This window comes from Athene cunicularia, assembly GCF_003259725.1.
Source record: "Athene cunicularia isolate RWA chromosome 4 unlocalized genomic scaffold, athCun1 chr4_part2, whole genome shotgun sequence".
Taxonomy (NCBI): Eukaryota; Metazoa; Chordata; class Aves; order Strigiformes; family Strigidae; genus Athene; species Athene cunicularia.
In genome coordinates this window covers 25,772,374-25,797,564 of record NW_020799099.1, presented here as the reverse complement: position 1 = coordinate 25,797,564, position 25,191 = coordinate 25,772,374, and the positions used below count along the sequence as shown (strand labels likewise).

General features: G+C 37.9%; 1 protein-coding gene across 4 annotated transcripts in view; it reads right to left on the bottom strand.

Moving 5' to 3' along the window:
• LOC113479609 overlaps positions 1-24,863 on the bottom strand; it is a 62,045-nt gene extending 37,182 nt beyond the window's left edge. For all 4 annotated transcript variants that reach the window (XR_003398312.1, XM_026847780.1, XM_026847781.1 and 1 more), the window contains exons 1-9: positions 24,800-24,863; positions 23,800-23,930; positions 22,055-22,143; positions 19,523-19,622; positions 18,185-18,228; positions 16,970-17,047; positions 6,359-6,555; positions 4,022-4,086; positions 2,121-2,227 (exon numbers count right to left, since the gene is read on the bottom strand). Coding sequence is in view for 3 of the 4 variants with exons in the window: in XM_026847780.1 (XP_026703581.1) it covers positions 2,121-2,227; positions 4,022-4,086; positions 6,359-6,555; positions 16,970-17,047; positions 18,185-18,228; positions 19,523-19,622; positions 22,055-22,143; positions 23,800-23,930; positions 24,800-24,833 (845 nt within the window). In the remaining variant the exon portion in view is untranslated. The remainder of the gene's footprint in view (positions 1-2,120; positions 2,228-4,021; positions 4,087-6,358; positions 6,556-16,969; positions 17,048-18,184; positions 18,229-19,522; positions 19,623-22,054; positions 22,144-23,799; positions 23,931-24,799) is intronic.
• Between the last annotated feature and the right edge of the window lie 328 nt (positions 24,864-25,191).

The following is a 25,191-nucleotide window of genomic DNA, read 5'->3' as shown; positions in this document are numbered from 1 at the left end:
AAAGACACTGTTAATATACCATTGTAAATATTAGCATGTATTAGCATGTACCACAAATGAGGCCATCTTTATTTTGATGACTACAGAATTCTAGACAGATACTTGATTTAAGGTACCTGAATTTGCAAGCCATGTCAGTAATAAGTTATTTTAAGTTATTTATCTACAAACATTACAATCAGAGATACCAGAGTTCCAAATACATTTCTGTGGGTAATTTTTAGCCCTTTCATGTGTCTTGGTAATGTAACAGAGAGCCATCAAAGATAAAAGGACACCAAAGACTACTCAAGAGACTTCTTCACACACATACTGGCAAATCTCTCCGGCTTTCAAAAATGGATAAACAAATGAAGAAGCATGCAAGGAAAGTGAAAGAAGTCATATTATACAAGCTGGCAAAGCTGCTTAATGTCTTAGACTGCCTGACAAGGATAATTGAAGCACCTTAAATTTGTGCACCTTATTCTGTACTTGTTGCCATTAGACTAGTGGGTAGAATTTTACCTAGAATGGACTGGAATCTGGCTAGCTGGAAGATCATATCCTTATGACATTCTCTTGCAACAAGAACTGGTGGAAAGACTGAAGTCAGAGCTTCCTAAAGAGATGTAGCTACTGGTAAAGCACTCTGACAGTAATCAGAATAGCTTAATTGTTGTTCTGTATCTGGGTTGGCATACACAAATCTCTCGAACATGCTGAGTAAGTGATTCCACACATTAAGCTGTTTAAAGCTGTGTTTGAAATCGACACTATATTCATGGACAATACTGTATATTGTGGGGTTTTTTAATGCAGAGAACAAGCCACAGCTGCTCCAAGTATGCCTCATGGTCTAGAGGTCACTTAGACAAAAGCTGGTTAACTGGCTTGATATCTCCCATCAGCCCTCATCTAAGAATTCCTCAGGACAGCAGAGTAAGCAGGCTGAATTAATTTTCTAGTGGTCACAGAGGTAGCAGCACCACAAGCTGTTTCAATCAGACAAAGATTCACGTAGTCTGGTCTGAAATAATATCCAAGAGCAAATACAAAAAGGAAAATAGACCATTCTATTAATTTTTTTTTCCCAAAATAGTCCCCTAGCTTCCAGAAACATTGCTTCTCAGAAACTTCTGGGTCCCCAAGTCTTTGTATTTAACAGCTCTTGAAGGGTTTTTTTTTTCTTCACAGATTTTCTCAGAAGCTCTTGGACACATACACTTTTAGCAATTCATACCACTCTGAAGAAAGGGATTCCACAGCTCAATTACACATTCCATATCAGGCCCGCTCTCATTTGCTGTGTCTCTTGAGGGAAATCGCACAGCTTTTCCTTCAGCACAGTGCTGTACATGGGGACTTGAGCAATAAATCACTCTAATTCCACAGTAAACCTTGCATTTCTGACAGGTGTCTATCCTAGTGTACTTGCTGCATGTGTCTGTAATAGGATGGGGGGGGCAGGAGTGGGGGGGAATTATATATAAAGCATGGCACAGAGAGATGTATCTCATAACTAGAAAGATTTGGGCTACTGAAGTAAATGCTCTGAGACTTCTGTGAGGATATGGAATTATATTTAAGAGGAATCCTTTCTTGCCCAAATATACCGGCCTGACAGTATGACTAAAGGTTTATGTCTTACAAGCTTAAAATCATTCTAGCAAACAAAATCCTTAGTCACATTTTACAAGGTACTAAGATAATTTTGTTTGAAACACAAACTTGGTAAACTGCCTACATTTCATAGCACTAAGATTTTTGATAAAAAGTTCTGTAAAGTCAGGGAGAACTAGTTTCACATGGATTTCTCTCAGATTTTAAAATCTTCAGATTTTAATCTGAATTGCAAATTTTTTTCCCTCATTAATTTGGGTTTCTCTCCAGTATCCAGCCATCTATTTTCAGCAATATTTGAGACCTTTCTCACTCTGTCAAACGTAGCTGTAGTTATATGTTGAAAACTGGATTCCTAAACAGGATACTTAAGTCTTGAAAATGCTCTCCCAGTTGGAAGATTATAATCTTCTAGGGTTTTTACAAGGTTAATATGGTTGCCATCATATGTCACAGTTCTGTTTTCATCATCTCTGAAAAGAGTAAGCCAAAACCCCTTCGAAGACTCACACACTAACCTTTGCAGAATACTTTCTGCAGTGCGTTTTCCTTTTTGCACTGCCTTTGGACCTCCCACTGGACAGACAGCAGTAGCTCTGAAGCCATCAAGGTAAGTGGCATTTACCTAATGATAAAAGCATTATGAAATTATGTGAGATTCAGTAATGATATGCTATAAACGCTCTCACAATCATTATCCATATGTTAAGCAGAAGCAGAATAGCAAGAAACCATCATGATGACAGAAATTCACTCCATTATTTAAAATTCAAAATTCTATTAGAGGAAGATTCAAATCTGCAGAACTGTGAAACTCTGAATCACTTCTCACTGTCATCCTTAGATGTCCTGAACTTAACTATGCTGTCATCCTGTCATCATCCTTAAGTTCTCCTGAACTTAACTGTTTTGCTATGTAGGACACCTTCCAGTGTTGAAAAGCTGAATAATCTATCACAGTGAAATAGATCAGACATAAGTTTCCTAGAAGAATTAAAGTAAATGTGGAAACATATCACATACACACATGCAAAAGAACACGTTATACATTGCAAACTTTTAGCTAATAAGCATTTTACTAGACTTCCAATGTTATAGCTGCTTAACAGAGCTCTAATACAGTAAAAGTAATGACCATAATGCATGACCATAAATGGCAGAAAAGCTTTAATAGATGGATCTAAACTAGGCATGATGAACATTTTCAACATTTATTTAACAGAAAAGCAAACCCCAAAATTGCATAACCTAGTAAGACATACAGCATAACTCTCTACAACCAAAAATGTTTTTCCTACAGTAAATTTTCAAACACTTTACCCAGTCTATTTTTAAATGTCTCAAAAGACAATGTTTCAGCTATTTCTTTTGAGAAGCTATTTCACAGGTAATTCATCAATATTTTTCCCGAAATTTACCTTCTATCTCACTTTCTCTTATCACTGTTTTACTAATTACACTTCACCTTAAATGCAGCAATTAAATAATCTTTCTCTACACTTACCGTAAAGTTACTGAAAGATGTAACACACCCTTAAAATATTTCTAGCTTTTTATAATGCCCATTCAGTCACTTCCTAGTCTAGCTGAACATCCTAAATTCATTTCCTTTTCTTTTAAAAACTGAAACTTTATCTTACATAAAACTGGTTTTAGAAAGTGTCAGGAATATTTTTTAAATGCAGTAAAAAGTTTCAAAGAAAAATTATGCTCAGACATACATTATATTATTTAAACAGAAATATTAGCATAATTTTCTGCTTAGGTTAACTCAATGACTGTGCTAAGCAGTTAATTTCTGATCTCAACCTTGATTCTGTAAAAGTCAGTTTTGGCACTAGTTTAAACAAAAAAAGAATCCAGCCCTACTGGAAAGGTAATACAGAAGCGTATTACTTTAGCATTCATTCAGTGAATGCAGACCACTAGCAGATCACAGTAACAAACATAAAACTTCACAGTTTTACTCAATGTGCAGGTACCTCTCAACAGAGTATTTCAGGAGACTTAGTCTCATTCTTAGTGGCTCTCTTGACAGATGTAGTTACTCATTAGTTACCTTTTGAGAACCACTTGGCACATAGATTTAATGAGGAAATACGACAAAATTAACATGCCAGTATAAAAAAAAAAAAGTATAAAGGTGTTAGTGAGCTAAGATTATTAGCACTATAAAAGAGCCATGCCAGCCTTCTCTGAAGGCTTGTGGATAAGCCTGTTATACAAATTAACATATTTTTATGTATCAAGTAAGGTTTGTCTTTTTTTCTTTTTCCCCCTCTTTCTTTTACTCTTGGGGCTGGGAAGATGAGGATTAGAAAGCAGTAACAGTCTTTGGCAGAAAATATTTAGTGTTTTCTCCAAAATATAAAATTTTGTAAATAAAAAATACCTTACACTCCACAGAAAGAGATAATACCTTATAAAACGTTGAAGGGGGCGATCCTTTTGCTCCATGAACTTTCACTGCCCCACCATCAAAACCTATAATGGTTAAGAATCAGTATTTAAGTTTCTTCAATATAACTTCAAAGACATTCTTTTGTGATACATATTAATCAAATGCACTTAATTAAAAGGCAAATCATTGATAGCTATACTGCCACAGAAGAGAGAACCTTTCACAAAACAGTCCTCCCTGCTTTAGAAACACAAATAGCAAACTGGTGACTAAATTTATTACTTCAGTGAGCCTTTTAACAGAATACTTTAGATGTTTATTCCTGTACTTAAAAAATACTTAACACATAAGGCAGCCTTAGGACTTCAGACTGAACAATTACTTTCCACTTAACAGCCAGTTACTGCACTCACACACACACACAGAGCATATAATTTACTGTATTTGGCTGGGGTGGACTGCAGTTCTCTTGGTAAAGAAACAAAACAAAAAAGATGAGAAACCAGTGAGAACTCATTTGCTGATAGCTTAGTAAGTGAAGGGATAACTTAACTTTAGCCTTCTTAGCAATAACAGAAATAGAACAGTCTGAATGTATGTTCCTGGGCAACTACCATGTTCATGATTAGGAATATTAATGCCAAAAAAAACCCTAGAAAAAATTGCCATGGCGTCAGGTTCAGCCTTGAACTGGAGAAAAATCAGTAGGTGCAACCCCATGAAAATCAGCAGTGCAGGATCAGCACCTCATGTCTGACAGAATTATGCTGTAGTTCACCCGTACCTGACCTGTGCTTGCCAATATTTAGGAAGCTGTTCAAAGCTTTACACAAATACTCTGAAGAGATCAAATCAGAACATATCTGAAAAAGTGAACGTGACTAGCAGAAATTTTACACATCACTCAAATAGTATCATCACCCTCTCTGCCAGATTGACATAAGGTTAATTTAACTCTCTCAATACAGAATGGTATCCCTATAGTCAGGGTGAAGATTTGAAAGTTTCATGTTCCAGGTGAAGAAGTAATACAAAGAAAAAAACCCACAAAACAAAATGTATAGCATCCATTGACAAAAAGAAAACAGAAGCACCTCTCAGTTCAAACACTGCAAGTAATCCAGCAGGACAATAAAATCAGCAATGTAAACAGCAAAAATAGATAGCTTGCCTGTTTTTACTGGTGTACGTGTCAAAGCACTTCAAACTAAAAATATTTAAGAAATCTGCCCATTTTCCATCTGTTATATTTCTAAGAGGGCTAACTGAAAGTTCATGTGAAAGTTCATTTTAAGTTCAAACATGTCATATCGGGTCATTTGCAAGCTAAAAGTTCATAGGGAGGTTAGGGTTTTTTTTTTTTTTAAAAAAAAAAAAGACTAGTGGCTAAGAGCAGCAAGCTGGCCCTATCAGACTGCTATTTGGTTATGTTGCATGAGCACAGGGTTCACTGTACAATTTTATGTTATTTTTATTATTGAAGCAAAATATTATTGACGCTACAGTGTTCTGAGTTTTATCACAGTAAATTTTTTCAAGAGATTTTGATTGTTCTAAGTTTTATAAAGATATTCAGCATACTGCCACAGGTAAGTTCCATTAGAATGAAAAATTATATATAATATAGATGCAATAAAAAACAAACTTCAAATGACCATAGCTAAACATTTTTTTGAAGCTGTCTTATCCAACCTACATATCTTCAAATCTGTTAAGCCTCGGGTTTTTTTGTTTTACTTTTACAGCTGAATCCAGAACATATGTTATATTCACATTTAGTCTACTGGCTGTTGAGAGTTTTGTGGACAGCAAGTGGACTTTTTTGGACAGAAATTCTCTGGTGGAAATCCTGTACCTAAACACACTTCTGCCACTTATGATGATCCACCTAAATGTCTAAGAACAACACCATTACCAAGTAGGGCCTTGAAAGACAGCTTTCCATTGTTACTAACAATGCAAATGCTATATGAGAAAACATATATAAAACATACGTGGTTTTGAGCAAAGAAAATGAGCTGCAATTTAGAAATAAAATCTGAAATCATAGTGGAGCTGTCTCAGTGTTGCTCACACAGAATACGTAGTTTAAGGACTTGGTAGATGTAAGGAACACATGTAAAAAAAAAAAAGCAAAAGCTGTAGTGATCAAAGATTTACATTAGGCAGCCAGCATGATAAATAAAAATATGGTTAAAATTTCTAAAGGAATTTCTAGCAGAAGTCCTTGAAAAAAAATCAGTTTAATACAGTATCACACTCTACGGAACAAGAAATATGCAGAGAAAACATAGAAATTAAAATAACTGCTTTAGTTTGATAAGCCAGATCACTGAAACGTGTAAGTGGACTAACCTGGAATTTCGGTGATGGAAACTTTGGAAAAGTCACATGTGACATCTGGTAAAAGATAGTGCTGAGGATTGCCCAATTCATACACCAGCTGTTCAGCTACAGTGCCAAAAGAGATTAGTCCCCCTGTGTCTGGTGGTTTGGAAAGAATCAAGTCTCCTTCAGAGGAACATTCTACAATGGGAAAGCCTATGTTGTGCCTAGAATATGAAAAAACATTAAAAAAACCCTATAAATACAAAGGGAAAGTGAAAAGAAAAATGAGTAACAACACACCAGAATTTTATGGTAATGACTAATTAAATAAAACTGATCAAGAATTATAACATATCTAGTTGTTTCTGCAGAAACATATACAAGAAAAAGCACTGAACAAACTACTCAACCAAATAGTAAGAAGATGCATTTTATTGCCTGGCAAAGGAGAGCAGATATAACAAGAGATACCAACAGTAAACAGAAGTGGAGAAAGGAATGGGGAAAGACTCTAACAGAAACAGTTAATGTGAGAAGAACCCAAAAAGAATTAGAGGACTATGATTAAAGAGGTAAATTCAGGAGAAAAACGATGACTGCTAATTCTAGCGTTGTTTGGCTACAGCAGCACACACAGCATGAAGGTGAAGACATATAAATACATCCTGCACTCTGGATTTGTAAAAAGGTAAAGCAGGAAGAACAGACTGTGCTGGAAGCCTCAGAGATGAAGAAAAGCAGGAAACACGAATAATCACATCCATTAAGGATAATATCACACATTAATAATAATTATACACAGAAAAGTTATAATCAGAAAACAGAAAAATGTACGAAAGTTAAGATTTTCATCCCAGAACAGTAATAGAAGACAGAATAATAGAAAACTATGAGGCACAGCAAAAAGAAAAACAGTAAAACAGAACATTATAGACATATTAGTAAACGAAAATGTTCCTCCTCTTCACGTTCTCACAAGAGTAATATACAGAAAGTGATTAAATTATTCACAGTAACAGGCACATGCCAGCCATTACAGTAGCAGGGCAGAATTTTCAGGGTTATGTGGACAAGATCTAGATATCAGCTTTCCTGGCTAAAAGGTTTTTATTTTATTTATAGAGAATTTGAGCAAAAGTAAGGACTTAAAAATATTAAAAAAAAAAATCAAAAGTACCTGAAAATTAAAATAGAGCCTTAATGTTCTTCTAAAAAGGCTACCTGGCTCACTCTCCTCTCAGAGGAAATTGGAAAACTGTGCAAGTGTCCCAGAGACACAAAAAGAACACAAAAAGGAGTTAAGGAGATACAGCGCCTTGCAAAAACAAAACTGTTCTAAAAAGGTCCCAATAATGAAAGGTAGCAAAGATCACCATTTTCATTAAAGTCAATGACCTTCAAGTCCTTCATACATACTTAAAATCAGTCCATCCCTGAAATTATTTTTGGTGCTAGTGGTAACAATGTGCTGAACATAAAACCAAACTGGTTACCAGCAAAGTTTAGATGAACATAGTTTTGTGTAACAAATCCACAAAGTTTTCAAGAAAGTAAGCAAAGAAACCAGTAAACTCTTAAGTGACATTTGTAAAAGTTCATGGGAGTTGAACAGATTCTTTATCATCGAGAAGCTTCACTCATAACCCTATTATTTAAAAAAAGGATTAAGAGACAAGCTGTGTTACCAGAGATCAGCAACTTTAATACTGTTTAATAGTGTACAAAACTTGGGAAGTATGGTAGCTGGAGGACACCTAGAAAAGCCCACAATGAATCAGTAAAGACTGGACTTCATTAAAACACTAAAGAGATAAAGGGAAACAAACCCTGCCCTGGCTAATACAAAGAATTGCATGGAATCAACATTTTTTTTAATACAAATTATTATAGGGGTTTGGTTTTTTTGAGGAAAAGAGGCAGGAAAAAAGATGGTGACAGAGGAAAAAAACCAACAAAACAACACCAAAAAAACCTTTCAATTCTTGGTCTTGAATATTAATGTAGGGTTAACAAACTAACATGTGTATTCCAGTTTTACAGGTAAGGAGACACATACAGGAAGCATCATGATTTGCAAAGTGTTACACAGCAAGATCAGTGACTGAGTAAGACTAGAACTGAAGAGAACTCTTGGTGCCATGATTGTGTGCTTTGACCCTACCATCTGTCTTGTCTTAAGGCAATGCACCACGTGCCTTGCTAACAGACTCAACACAGCTTGTTCAAGTCACCTACCCAAAAGTGAAATCACTTTCATCAATACAGATTACCCTGTGCAGTCTATCCCACTGCAGTGGCAACTGGTGTCCTTGTTGCAGCCCACCTGCAACTCTTGCAACACATTCCTGCACCTACTCCCCAGTGATCTCTGTACTGAAGGAAGAAAAGGTAAGCTGTAGACACTCATCTTTCTTCTCTGAACCAATGAGTCTAACATCAATTGAACTGCAGTTTGTCCAAGCTCCACTCTCAAAAGATTTGAACCATTAAAAAACAAACAACAATATAGTGAGCCAAAAAGAGAAATTTCACCCCCTAAAATGGTTAAAATCTGGCAAACACTTTGTCATTAAAAGTAGACCAATCATGGAAGACAGCAGATAAACAGTATCAGTATGAACAACACTATTATTCGGGTCCCTTAGTATGCAAGAGGAAGGACAGACTGATTTTCCCACTATCTTTAGGCCATCACAGTCAGAGCATCTTTATGGTGGAACTTTTTATGCTGCCAGAGTAGCAGAAAGAGACCGTACAGGTATCAGTGTACTTTCTGGGACAGCTTCTAAATAGCCTCAAAGGTTGAGATATATTTGCTATACAAAAATAACACTCAGCTCTCACCACTTGCAGCAAAGGACTGTCCCAAAGCTTGTAAGAAAATTGTCCAAAAGAGAGAAGACATTCTAACACACAAAAAACCCCTAAACAAAACCAAACACCACACCCACCCCTCCCCCCCAAAAAAAACAAACTAAGGGGAAAATCAAAAGTCTTCCTAGGAAAGGCATACTGACACAGAACACTAGCATGTCCCAGCATGATAAGAAGTTTTAGCGATATTTAAACCATTTTGAAATCCAAGACTCTGAAGGTCAATGAAAAGAACATTACAATCAGTGACTTGCTCTTTGGTCATCTCTTTGTTACTGCTTCAACAGTTTGTGAAGGTATCAAGACTTTTTGCCTTCATCTGAGATAAAGCCTGAGAGATCTCTCCTCCTCAAGGTATAACACCATGCAATAAACTTTCCTGAATGCTCAGTTAGTTGCAGAAGATGTGTGTTCTCCCAGGTCATGTCAGCTCTGAAAGCTTCCCTCACTTTTTTAACAATTCAAAACACAGATGCAATGAATTGAGCAAGAAGCCCCTGAATTCCATTTGTATTGTAACTAGATGACTGGGAAAATACATACATCCTATACAACCTCATAACAGATGCCAATAATAACCTATATTAACATATGCATGCTAAAGAGAAAAATATATTTTGTATATTGCTAAAAGACATTACTTAAAATTAATTTTCAGCTTGGAAACAAACTGGGCTAAGTCACTCCTATGGCACGACTCACTCAAGTGACAGCTCCTTAAACCTGGCGTGAAGAGCTCCCTAGCAGCAACAGCTACCAGGATGGGTTATTCTAGCACTTATCACAGCATCACCATGATCAGCACTTCCACTTCAAGAAGCAACTCTTTGCCCAATTCACTAGTAGGTTTTGCTGAATGACTACACACCATATGACACTCCCTCTGTAACATGCCAACTTTATGCTGGCTGTAGCCCACAGTCAAGTTCTAATTCTGTACATTGTAGCAAGGAGAGTTAAACCACAGAACTATAAAGTGAAACTTCAGCCGCCAACTGTAGTCATGGCATCCAAAGTAGCACAGTGGCCAAGTGGCACCCTTCAATAATGAAGAAATGCATCAGTTTAGTGAGAAAATCCCCTAGTAGCATGGGGCACTATCAAGCAATGCAAACAATTCTGAAAGGAAACTACTAAAATGAATTATTACTGAATTACATGATCACGTAATTAATAAAATACTAGAGGAAAAAATCTGAAAGCACTTTTAAAACATTTTGAGCAGTTCTTTTAACACAGAGTTAAAATACAAAAGTAATATACTTCAGCTTGTGAAAGGAGATGACAACTACCATTTTTTTACTTAAAATGCCTGGTTTGGGCTGCATATTCGGTATTTAAAATTAAATAAATTATATGCATTAGTAAACCAAGTTAGGGCTAGGTAAGGAGTTAACAGTTACAGCAGGTCCTCACTGACTACCGCACAGGGGTAACTAAGTTCCAAAACTGGTTTTGCCGCTGAAGCCACCTTTTCAACTACCTATAGCTGCTGTCCTACTCTTACAAGGAATCAGGGCTCTGAAATTGAGTCTCCTGTCAGTTCTCTGCCTGTCAACAGCTTAATTTTATTTTTTTCCATGTAAAATGTCGGTTTTTCTTCAGTTTTAGCTCTCAGAATTGTTACAGTTTATGGGCATGTCAGAGGTCAAAACATGAACTGTCTAAGCAGAGATCTTTCTGTCCACTCTGGGACAGTGCACTATTCAACCTTTACGCTATGAAGCTATGTAGATAACTTTCCTTCTTGTTTTGCCATATATGTTACAGCATTTGCATTACAGAAAAGTTAAACCCATGATCAGTACTGGGCCCTGTTTAATAGTGCCTAAGATAAAAACAGGTCTTTCTTCCCTCATAAAGTGCCAACCCCTCAAGTATCTCATTCTGGCCACTACTGGTAGACTGAGGAGATTACTGCCAATAAAACATGGGACAGTTAGTGTAGTACATTTACTCGCTGGGGACGATGTTGCAAGAAAGAAAACAAAAATTTAAAAAAAAAAAGCCACAGAAATTCAGGTGACATGGAAGTGAACCAGGGCCCAAGTAGGCTGTGGTATGAATTTTTAGCTTTACAGACAATGCGGTTTCCTGGGATGTGACTCAATGAATGTCACACTGAGGAGAGTGCTAAGCCAGGCTTTTCAACTCCCTAGGCATGTATTTTAATCGCAACGCTATCAGGCAAAAAGTAGAAACAGCTAGCACTTCTAGCAGTGGCTTTAAAACCAATTTAAAACTGCTAACGTGTGTCAGGCAAGATCAGCACAAACTTGTGGGTAAGGTATATGCATCTCTTTACATGTACCTACCAACATGTTTTCTAACTTCTGCTGCAATTCCCATTTAGGCAGAATTTACTGATTGTATCACTCACCTCCTCTGACTGGGGCATTTCAGAGTATGCCTTGTTTGCAAACTCTTAATGCCTAGACAATTTCAGGCCAATCAGATAGGCTGCCTGATGTTTTCAGCTCCCTGGAATAAATGGTGCTACAGAGAAAAAGGCATTCCACATTGCTGATTGGGACTTGCATGCTGGATTCTGTTCAAGTCCCAATTTAAGCAATCCGGATCCAGCCCTTAAGAGACTGCAACTATTGACTTACCCTTTTGGTCATCCCAGGCCAGAGGATTATGCGGTCTCAACCATTGCACACTCTTGGCTTAGGGCAAAATGTCAGTGTTTATCATCTCCTCAAAATGATTACTCTACTGATCAGCATTAGTTTATTCTCTCCTGCATTTCAAAACAAAACAAAACAATGTACTAATCACCCACTAGCACTAAATAATAGTAAGAGACAGCAATGTCTGCGGTTAAATGAAAATTAAATATAGAGCTGTGCATTATCCATATAGTTTTGTCATCACAGTTCATTCTGACACACTGTATGAATTCTCTATTGAGTGCTGTGCACTAGACATTAAATATGGAGCAGTGATGCATTACCATTTCTTCTGTCTGATGACATATAGTACTAGACAAATAACAGAAATAGGAGTAAATGCCTTTTCTGATAACATTTACTTAAAATCAGTTATTTAAGAATGCTCGTTAGTCTTCTATAAACTGTGAACTAATGGATTCTTAAATTTTCTTGGTTAAACATCAGAGAAGCCACACAAGGGGTGGATCAAGCAGCCTTCCTCTCACTGGAAAAGGAAATAACATCTATCTCCTCTACCTGTCTGCCTGTTTTCATGAAAACTGGACAAAACTTTACAGCTTCAGGATTCCTGCATTTAAGTCAAATACATTATGGAGATACACCCAGCACAATTAAAGAAATCTCAGTGACTCAGAAGCTAGACTTAGCTGATTTCTGTCTGCCAATCTATCAACTGAAGTAATTAGAAAGTCACAAGTTGGAACATGTGCTTTATTTGTTTCACATTAAAAACTGACTTTACCAAGACAACAAAGAAAATGAAAGAATAGCCCAGGTTTTCATAGCTAACCATTCAACTGCGACAATATACCCACACGAACATTCCTGAGACTTAAAGCACCCTTTTGCAATGGAATTGAGCTCCCAGGAGTGGTCTACATCAAAAATTTCAAGGAAAAAAAAAAAAAAACAACAAACCCACAACACTAAAAAACTACGTTGGATGAATGAAGTAGGTCCAAACCAGTGCCTCAATAATCATAGAGACATGATAATACATACAAGGAATGTAACTCTGACTTGCCTGGCTTTACTTAGTTTAAGGTGTTCTTGTTTATATAGTTCATTATTTTTGCTTATGCAGAAACTATAGACAGATAAGGTTTATAAGCCTAAAATTTTATAAATTCCTCTTTTCTATATTTACAAGTTAGAAAAACTCATACCCACCAGTCCTTCTTAGCAGTACACTTACACCTTTTTCAGCAGCCAAAGATAGAACAGCAGCATGGGACTCCTGGTCTCGTGGAAAAAATAAAACCCAAAGATAGCCAAAAAATGATGTAAGTCTCATCATAACCAAACCGACCCTCTGCAATAAGATGCGAGGAAAAGAGAGAGATTGCCCTCTAGTGTTTAGCCACCAGAGAACAGCATAAACGCTGTGAAAGGTTTTCTTAAACTCTAGCGCGTAAAGGCCCAGTAAGATCTGAATGGTCTTAGCTGAATGAACACACTCATGGCAGTGAGAAATTCGTATGTGCAAGGCACTTTAACGACAATCATAGAGATTTGACTTGGTTTCTTCCCGTCACATTCACTGACTTTGTTGGGCTGGTTTGGATTTAACATCACATATCACAAAAATTATGATTTACTGAGATCTAAATTACACACTTACTTTCAGGAGACTGCTAAAACCCCAGCTTTTTCTAAATGAGGGAGAAATCATTAATAGACTACAGTCAAGCAACTTCTGCAAACCCTGTCAGAGCTCTGCTGACCTACTGGCAATGTAACTAAAGTTGGTGGCAGCAGGTATTGCATGTTTTGGTCATTACTGAGACTATGAATTATCATTGTTGTGTGTTATTATGCAATGTATTATCTGCATGCATTGAAAATGGATCCAGAACATCTAAATGACAGAAACCCTATGCCATTAAGTTTCTTTAACTTAGAGTTAACAGGTTAGTACTAAGCTATCAAATGGAAAATGCGTTTTTCCGCAGCCTAAAAGCTTTCATAGTATTTCCCCTTCAAGCATTTGCGCCTGAATACAGCAAACAACTATTTGGGGCAGGGGGGAATCAGCAAAGCTCTCTAACAAATCTCCTCCCCTCCTTACTTTCCCCCCATCCTAAACAGATGTGCTGGACCACAAGTCCACAAGTCTTCTACTCTGCCTCTCCATATACAAAATTAAAGGGGACATGTTCATTTGGTTTTGACTAGTTTTAGGAGTTTATCATACCGGCTGACATGTAATACACTTTTATTTCAAGAATTTAATTGACAAAATTCCTTTCTGAATTTGCTAACCAGAACACTAGTTCTAAGGCACCAAAATTAATTCTTTAGTAGACTTAACATGAAGATAAATGAATTACTGTTATATTAGCACAGATACAATCAGCCATGGTTCAGAAGTACGCGTGCGGATCAATGGGACAAGGTAACAGAGCAGTATTGGGTGTTAACCTTCTATATTCTTTAGCAGTGATTCAAGTCAGCACCAGTCAGCTAAGACACAAACTACTATGATTTTAAACAGTTATATAATTTTAATATATACGCACACAAGCATGAACTATGCATATATAATGTATATACTCGTCTGTAAAATTAGCTATTGCCACTCCAGTAGTTCACAGCTTAATATATTCAAACTTTTTTTTAAACCAGACTGCCACTTCTCACAGAAAAATCATTAAAAATAAAGAATTACCATTTTAATAAAAAAAATAGCATTCTGGTTTTTTATTTCATTCTTTTATACAGCGAGGTCTTTTGGAATCACACTTACAGGAGATTCTAAGAATTTACATGACACAACACAATAAAATTATAAGAAGATACATTAGAATAGGAATAAGATTAGGAGTTATACATTTCCAAGCACCAGCTGGATGGCCTAGCCCAAAGAGTTGTGGTGAACGGAGTTAAATCCAGTTGGCGGCCGGTCACGAGGGGTGTCCCCCAGGGCTGCGTTTTGGGGCCACTCCTGTTTAACATCTTTACTGATGATCTAGACGAGGGGATCGAGTGCACCCTCAGTCAGTTTGCAGATGACCCCAAGCTGGGTGGGAGTGTTGATCTGCTCGAGGGTAGGGAGGCTCTGCAGAGAGACCTGGACAGGCTGGAGCCATGGGCTGAGGCCAACTGGAGGAGTTTCCATAAGGCCAAATGCCAGGGGCTGCCCTTAGGCCACAACAACCCCCAGCAGCGCTACAGGCTTGGGGAGTGGCTGGAGAGCTGCCAGTCAGAGAGGGACCTGGGGGTACTGATTGACAGCCCGATGAACAGGAGCCAGCAGTGTGCCCAGGGGGCCAAGAAGGCCAATGGCATCCTGGCTTGTGTCAGCAATAGCGTGGCCAGCAGGGACAGGGAAGGGATCTTACCCCTGTACTCAGCACTGGTGAGGCCGCCCCTCGATTCCTGTGTTCAGTTTTGGGCCCCTCACTACAAAAAGGACATTGAATGACTCGAGCGTGTCCAGAGAAGGGCAACAAAGCTGGTGCAGGGTCTGGAGCACAGGTCGTAGGAGGAGCGGCTGAGGGAACTGGGGGTGTTTAGTCTGGAGAAGAGGAGGCTGAGGGGAGACCTCATCGCCCTCTACAGCTACCTGAAAGGAGGTTGCAGAGAGCTGGGGATGAGTCTCTTTAACCCAGTAACAAGTGATAGGACAAGGGGGAATGGCCTCAAGTTGTGCCAAGGAAGGTTTATACTGGATATTAGGAAGCATTTCTTTACAGTATGGGTTGTTAGGTGTTGGAATGGGCTGCCTGGGGCAGTGGTGGAGTCCCTGGAGGTGTTTAAGAGTCGGGATGACATAGTGCTTAGGGATATGGTGTAGCTAGGAAGTGCCAGTGTTAGGTCAATGGTTGGACTGGATGATCTTCAAGGTCTTTTCCAACATAGACGATTCTGTGATTCTGTAAAAGTGTCTCATTACTATAAGCCCTCTCATTTGATTTCCCACTGAACAAAACAGTGAAGAGTGAGTGCAGTTTGTTCAGGGCTAGTAGCATTCTAATAGGTGAAAACAAATGTCTGACCCTGTTTCTTTCAATGCCTTATGTGCCTTCGCCTGTAAATGAGCAGTGTTCAGAAAAGCAGAATACATCTTTCAGGATCACACTCTGAATCAGAAACAGTCACTACAAAGAGGAGAAAAAAGCTTGGCACCCCTTGGAAACTAACTCAGGAGAGTGGCTCTTCAGATGTCAGGGCACAGTGTCCTGCTGGCTCATCCACCTGGACTACAGGCTGCCCCTGGTGGCCTCCTCCCCAGGGTCAACTTGGGAATAGGAACACACCCAGTGAAAGCCACCCTTCCCTCCTGCACCTCTCCCACTGCTCTTCAGCACTCTCCTCCATCACATGAAACACTGGCTTTTTCATGACATGGCATGGGACAAGATTCCTCCCTCTGATCCCAAGGAAAACAGAAATGAACTGCAGCCAGAATTAATCACACTATCCAAAACACATTCCCTGACTAGTTTTTAAAAGTAGTTTAAAAAAAGTTGGTCAAAAGCAGACTACATTAGTCCTTCCTTGTGGTACTTCTCAGCAGGCAGAAGGATTCACCTACGTGAACATCTAATTCAGTAAGTCTGAACACAAGATACACACGTAACTTTTGAAAAGCACTGACAGCTCAACACATCTGAGATCAGGTCATACAGCAGGAGAGGACTGTGGCATATATTCATCTCTAACAAAGTAAAGTATGTAAAGTTTGTGACTGAACAGTAGGCAATTCTGATCTAACTGAATACTGCTGAAACAGCATCCAAAATGCACGCTGTCTTTTCCATTACAATCACACATAAAAGCCAGTAACAAGCAGATGATAAAAAAAAGGAAACAAATTAAAAAAAAAATAAAATCAAAGGGTTAAATTTTTTTTTCATATCACGTGCTTCTGAAGTTAATAAAGCCAGCCCCCAGCTGACCAGAAAGGAAAACTACAATAGGGAGAATAGATCTTGTAGAAGAGTAACATTAGCACAGAAAATATCAGGATGCTCCTATTGTCTCCCCCAAAAGAATAAAGTAGAAGCAGTTTTCACAACATAGTTACAGTAGAGTATGTCATCTCTGGTCCACTATGAACAGATATGCTGATGTCACAGTTACCTACCAGTCTGGTACCATATGCCAGTCAGTGAATATTCCACCTGTACACTGAGCACCACATTCAATGAGATGACCTGCAAGGCTGAGAAAACAGCATTCAAATAAATATATATTCTGTAAAATCAAGTGTCACAAATCCAGCTTTAAAATATAATAGTACAGTGGCAATAAAGCTAAATAATAGAACGTGCTATTTTTTCCTCTATAGGCATCTAATACATTTATATATTATGCAGTAAACATAAGGGATTCTGAAAGATTAATGTAAGAAGAGCTGAAAGAAGTAACTTCTACCTGAATAATCAAAATAATTTCTTGAATAGAAAGAACACCTAAAAGATTACCTGATGCCAAAAACCAAGTTTCATTAGTCATTTCAAGAAGTCTTGATCTAAATTCAGTATCTTAGGAGTCTGCACTGTGTGTAATTAAATATGCAAAACCCCTTTTTAAACTAAGAGATACAAGATGAAGGACAGAATTTATTATGATTATGTACTATGATTTTAAAATTTTTGATTGTCATAGTCCTCAAACACTCAATAGAAACACAGGTAAAATCCTCATCTATCATCCCCAATTCAGTGAAGCCAGAGTTTCTCTCCACATTTATTCTGAAGAACAGGAGGTCCAAGCATACTACTACTAGCACTCAGGTTACCTAAGTAGTCACTCATTTTTATGGACTTCAATATAGTCAGATGCAGAACATTAAATTAGGCAACAGAATTTTATCCTGAGCTTTCTGCATCACATTCCTAACCTTAGGACTTATAACCAGGGTTTGCAAATGGGAGTACTGACAATGAGCTTCTGCAAACCATACAAAGATGCTGACCTCTGACTGAATCTCCTTCTGTGCGGTTTTGAGGATACGACCTGCTGCCATCTCAACAGTGATGGCCAAACAGAAAAAGCTGGAAATCACTGTTCTGTACTCTAAGATTTCATCACTTGACACAAAATGGACAGAAGAGAAGGTTAAGCTGTTAAATAAAATCATTCGCTCCTTTCCTCACTTTGTTATTTTAAGTTGGTTCCAGGATGAAGTTTCTGTACTCCATTCCAAATGAGAGTATTAAGTGACCCTTAAAAAAGAACCCAAAACCTAACAAAAATACTCAAATTAAACAATATGCAAAATTACTACGTGCTTAAAAAGTTGTTATCCTGACATTATATATGAAATATAAATTTACCCATTCCTTATATCATTTACCTTCCTGCAGCTAGCAAGTCAAATTCATCCCTATTCCAGCCAAACTAGAAGAAAAATACAAATATGTTACATACATAAAAGTTTCATACAGCACAGAAAATGTACATAGTATGTTCACTACTTTGAGTAACAATGCACTGGATATATTTTTACTTAACTGCAGGAATCTAAAGAACAATAATTGGCAGGCGCTGTAGGGGAATTTCAGTTGCTATACAGTAAATTAGTAGAAGAGCTCTGACGTATTTCAGTCTTCCTCTTATTAATACACAAACAAATATAAATTCTCAAAGTCACACCCTCTTCAGAACAAAACCTGGAAGTACAATATTTACATTATTTAAAATTTGTATAGCCCAGAGGTTTAAAAGTCTAGCACCTATTTGGTGCCATGTAAATAATCACTGTGGTTTTTTTAACTTTTGAAAATTATCAGTTCCTGAAGTACTACTGGTCATCCTTAAAAACTGGAACTATGTTTTCTGTTTAACTAGAAATTATTTCTCTCAAGTTCAACACAATGCAAGCAATATATGAATTGCTTCTTATTTAGAACTTAGCAGAAATCTCCCTAAAAGCATTCAATAAATTAGAAGAGGCCTCTCTGGAGTAAATAATACACACTGAGAATGTAAACAGCTAGGAATAAAATAACAAATAAGAAGGTTTAATTCTAGATTAGGCAATGTTTGACATACATGAAGTCAGAAGAGAATGGATGTTTTGTAATGCGACACCAACACATACCCTTATTTTTTCTTTAAATATGCAGCAAAAAAAAGCTTCCATATTTCAGTGCGTGGTCACTCACCAAAACATATAACCTATTCAAAATACTTCATAAAACCACATACGCTGCTTGAATAATTTGTTGAAATGCAAGGAATTTGAAAGACTCGACTACTTAAAGTAGAACTGCTTACCCACTGAAAAAGACCTGTGTTTTAAACCACATCATGTGCCTCCACCCTGCCAAAACCAAAGTGAGCTCTACTATCGCCACCTTGTGGTAAAGAAAAATATACTTATTTCCTAACCAAATTTTAAAGAGAGGGAAAAGGTAAGGGTGAAATACTGGTGAAACAAGTAAGACTTCCTTCACTTCACCGAAACACTTTCTAGCTTTATGATACACAAGTTCAGAAATATCCCTGCTATAAGTTTAGGAGAAGTGAAAGCTGGCAACTTTTCATGCACGTAAGGAAAAAAAAAATTCAATCTGCTCATTATTTTTCATTTAATATCTACATTTTCATAAGGAAAAGAATTATCTGACAATGATTGCTGAATATTCATTCACATATGTTCATTATCATATTGAAATTAGCTTGCACTTACAGAATGAATGAGTGGTCCTAATACAATCCCACTGTCAACGCATCTACCTGTCACAACAATATCAGCTCCAAGGTCAAGAGCCCTGCTTATTGGTCTTGCGCTAAAAATGAAAAAAACACAACAGTAAATACTTTTACTTTTTAAAGCATCATGTAAAAAAATCAGTTCCCTGCCATACACCATTTTAAAATCACTTTAAAATCCCATAGGAAATCAATGAGATTATGATTCCACAAAAGATTATCATAGAATGGTTTGGGTCAAAAGGGACATTAGAGATCATCTAGTTCCAACCCCCCCTGACATGGGCAGGGACACCTTCCACTAGCCCAGGTTGCTCAAAGCCCCGTCCAACCTGGCCTTGAACACTGCCAGGGAGGGGGCAGCCACAGCTTCTCTGGGCAACCTGTTCCAGTATCTCACCATCCTCACCATGAAGAGCTACTTCCTTACATCTAATCTAAATCTACCCTCTTTTAATTTTAAAGCCATTACCCTTTTCCTATCACTACATATTCTTGTAAATCCAGCTTTTTTACCCTTTAAGTACTGGAAGGTCACTATAAGGTCTCCCTGGAGCCTTCTCTTCTCCAGGCTGAACAACCCCAACTCTCTCAGCCTGTCCTCACAGGGGAGGTGCTTCAGCCCCCTGATCATCTTTGTGGCCTCCTCTGGACTCGCTCGAGCAGGTCCATGTCCTTCTTACGTTGGGGGCCCCAGAGCTGGACACAGCACTGCAGGTGGGGTCTCACAAGAGCCGAGTACAGGAGGAAAATCACCTCCCTTGACTCGCTTGTTATGCTTCTTTTCATGCAGCCCAGGATGCAGTTGGCTTAATGGGCTGTGAGCACACATTGCTGGCTCATAGTCAGTTTTACATCCACTGATACACCCCAGTCCTTCTCCACAGGGCTGCTCTCCATCCACTCATCACCCAGCCTGTATTTGTGCTTGGGATTGCCCCGACCCATGTGCAGGACCTTGCATTTGGCCTTGCAGAACTTCACGAAGTTTGTACAGGCCCACTTCTTCAGCCTGTTCAGGTCCCTGTGGGTGGCATTCCTTCCATCTACAGAACTTACAGATTTTACCCTATATGCTCCGATGTTGACTTCTTTTACAGGCATATACAAATTCGTCATTTGCTTTACAAATAAGCACCCGCTGCTGATGCTGTCAAACAAAACAACTTATATAAAGCAATTACTAGCCTCTTAAATTTCAATGCAACTGAGATTAAGGCGCCCAGGAAGAAATACCACTTTTATTAGAAAATGAAGAGCAAGAGTCCGCTGTTCTAGCATCTGTTAATGAAGCAGGGCCAGAGGTAACAGATTTTTAAAATGCCTCATCCTCACACTAGACTGCTTTTGTTCCCTCTGATTTGATTTTCATTGGTTTTTTAATTCATGAATAAATCATGAATCACCAGAATTGGAATGAACAATTTTTCACAATTACAAATCTTAGTTATTTCTTAGATTTCATTTAAAGTTACTCGTGATCTGCAAATGTTGCAAATCAAAGTTTAACAAGCAAAAAATCCAGTAACAACAGAAAACACTGAAGACTAATTTAAAAAGACTCACCTATTAGAAGATTCTATTTTACAGAGAAAAATATTTGCTGTGTAAGGCACAGCCATATGCTGCTATCTGCCAGGGATGCATTTCTGGAAAGTGCAACGATAAAAGACAGCAGACAGCAGTTTTTCCATACAGATTAATGTAAAAGGAGGAGACTGTGCACATAGACTTTAGAAATACAGCAAGCAGAAACACGGGAGGGATGATATATATGACATGGAGGATGGAAAAGCAAAAACAGGATCACCAGGAACATGAACTGGAAGAGATGCTGGCTTTTGGGAACAACAGACCATTGTCCCACTTCTCAGTCCTTCCCCTTTGATAGGCTTGATTGACATTGATTCATCTGAAGTTGATGGTGACAATGCAAATCTAACTGTTCACAAACAGGTACCTAAAACACCTGCATTTAGACATTTATGAGATACCTTTAGTATTCATAAAGGAGGCAAGGGAGTCCTTTCAAAACAGTGATCTATGCTGGAAAGTCAGCTTCCAAAATTTCAATGGTACAAAGCCTGACACACAATTCAACACAGCTTAAAGGAACGTCCTACAGCACTCAGAGCATGTCCCAGGACTTGAATTCCTCAGTTGCGCTTCTCCAGTGACAACATCCTAAACAACTGCTCCAGGCAGCAAAAAACTACTCCACATATGCAAATGGATTTTTTACAATTGTAATTAAAATAAAACTATTTTGGCTTCAACTAAAACCAGAGGATTCACAGGAGATATAATGCTTCTGCGTCACAACTATCAAGGTTCTAATTAAAAGTTTATTTAGAAGTTACAAACAAAATTTTGCTTTCTGGTTGCCTGCATAATGGAAAGGTGAACCTCATATATGAGGTGGTTCTACTTGCAAACCAAACCAATTTCATGTATCCAATATGTTAAAATTATTTTTCCATAATAAAACCAACTTGTTAAAATAACTCACCCAAGATACACATTCATGCTATGAACACTCTCTGGAAATTGTTTGCCACTCTCTATATCAGTGATACCAGCTCCTCTTAGGTTCTCTTTCTGTTAGAAAGCAAAACACCAAACCTATGAGTATTTTATAGCATCAGACAATAGATCCACTTCACAGCAACTCTAAGCAAAGTATAATCATTAAAATTAGCAACAACACAGGTCAGTTGAACAGCTAGAAGCCCTAGCCACATTTTAACCATAGTTTTCCAGCACACAGAAAAGTAAGTCACTTTAAAGAATGCCAATGCATTCACAGATGATGAACTACTATGAATTGTATATTCCCTAAGCTTTTAAACTGTCTTTAATCACTGTAGGAGTGAATAAATCAACACCTGCAAACAGAAACATGTCTGTCATAACAGCAATGGTGTTGTGGCCAGAAAACAAGGCTAATTCTGCAGCTCCAGGTGATACATAGAACACATTGTGTTTCCAGAGAGGTAGGCTGGGGGGGTTAGCATTTTTGACAATGCATTAGGCAGCTTGGGAAACCAGTGGATTCAGGGGACAGTGACTGCACAGACTCAATGTCAAATGCTAGTTACAGGGGGAGATCTACAGCGTGCAAAAAACCCTTCCACTCTGAATTAACTTGGTATTCAATGGTAAGCACTAAAATCCTCCAAACCACAAATAACATTTCTAGTGTAATTTATGATGTTTGGTATCAACAGTGGAAGTTGTCTGTAGACAGTAAAAGCTGTCTCTTGTCTGTTCCTAGAAATAATGTACTGACAATAGCATAGGAAACAATTTCAGATCAGAAATGTCTATGCCAAACTCAAATAAGACCATTTCACTGTTGTACCAGTAATTAAATTCTGGACCACTGATGCTAAAGTAATTTCAGTACGGCTAAAGTTTCTTGAAAGAAAGTTTAAGCACTGCATGTAATTTGCAAGTAGGGAATCTTACTTTACTATCTTCCACATTCAACAGCATGCAAGGAGTAACAGCCTACACAGGTAAATTATTTTCTAAATTAGAGGCAGAGATTTAACCATAGTGCAAACCTATCCCCTCTTAACCACTATTAATGTATAAACTGTTTTCACAGTACCTTTTCAGGTATGGCCAACACTATTTGTGGAACCAGACCATACAGAAAGCATAGTCCTTTAAGTCAAAAAAACCCATACATTTCATCTTTAGATTTCAAGATGGTTTTCAGATACTAAAAACTTCAATCCTCCCACTTAACATTATTTACTGGCCTTAAATGAATTACTTAAAAACAGAAAAAGAGCTACCTGTAAACAAAATAACAACAGGAAATTACTATAGACTACTTAAAACAGCTAGAAGGGAAGAATATTTGAACATGTGGTAAGTACACCACATCTAAGAGATTTACCATTCAGTATTTAGTTTAGACAGAAACAGTAAGTAACAGCACATCCTAGCTTCTCCTGAAGAGTAAGCAGACCTTGGATCAGATTCACAGTTTGCTTCAAAAAGATGAACAGCAGTCATAAAATTCACCCCCATCATACACAAAACATAAGATGTGCCAAGGATTGTTTTCATGCAAAAAAAGAAACAAAATCAAGGAAGAAGTTTTAGACGCTTTTAATAGTAGAAGGCTATACCGTATAACGATACCCAAAATAAGTTCCTATAGGACAGTAAATACCACCTTCAGGCTATATAGACTAAAATAATTTCCACAATCCAACTAAGTCTTAAGACAAAGTAAAATACCTCACTCATTAGGTCATCTCCAGTAACAACAGCTATTTTCAAATCAACATCTGCTTTCTTCGCCACCTCCTGAAGGGCAGCTGCGCAAGCAAGTGGATTAATTCCACCAGCATTACTGACGACACGAACACCTAAACAAAAAAGACAAATTAAGCTCAGCAGCATCAACCACTTCTATTTTAAAAACTTAAAAGTGTGCTAAAGCACAAGCAAGGTACCATCTTTGCAAGGTGTCCAACATCTACTCAAGTACTAAAAAATCACATTAAAGTATGAACACTATTTAACCTGTAAAAGTACTGGAACAAGCCAATGCGAAATTGTTTACAGAAAAATAATCCTTATAGATACTTCTCATCTTTCCTTTATGCATGAAAGGAGAAAGTGACCAGACAGAAACAATGAGACAGGCAGACAGTATTAAAACAACTCCTACAGGAACAGTATCTGACACCAGTCACTCAAGCATCCATGCTCTCCTCACAACTGCTTTTCAGCAGAAATATGTATCTATTTCTATACTCCAGACTGTGTTAGGAAGGTAGTAGGTACTTAGAAGTAATCCTTTTCTCACACTCAGAAAGCTGTATAGCTATACTAATGTAAACAGAGAAAGCTATCAGAAATTAAGTGATATATAACTATATGGTAATATTGAAAACCTTTTAGATTGCATTGAAAACTTCTAGATCTCACGTTTTAACAAAGATCTATAAAACGATCTTCCATTCACAAATTAACAATAACAAATATGTGAAGATACATGTATATGTTTATAAACATAGCAAACACCTCAGATTACGCCAGTTTAAAAGTCACCATCAGGCCTGTACTTCCCATCTATTACAACAGGATTTTTGCTGATGTTTAAAACATTATTCCTAGAGGACAGCAAAACGCTGGGGTAAAAACCAGCTGTTTATAGTAAGAGAAGCCATACAAAAGTCATCTAAACAAGTCAACTTCATTAATATGCAAACTCGTGCAAAGAGTAGCCTACCTTTCCTGTGAATATCTTTTATATAGGGAGCCATGGCAGTGGAGACAAAATCCGGAGCATAACCTAAACCCTGAAAGAATTAAAAGCTGTAACCATTTGTTAGGGTTAAGTCAACCCGATCTTGGTTAACAGAAAAAGGGGAAGAACGACTAGCTCTCACAGTGTTTGGATAATGCTACATTAAAGGACACAAACACTTCTACTAGATGAAACTGAATATACAAAAATGAACAAACACATGCAAGTAGGAAGTCTACAAAAGCAAGAGTGTCCCCATAACCTGACATGTCTTGAACAGACTCCGAGCGTGGTGCGGGCCGGAGGCGGGTTGTTGGGCCGGTCCCGCAGCCCTCCCGCCCTCCCGCCCCCGCGCCGAGGGTCTGTTGGTTCTC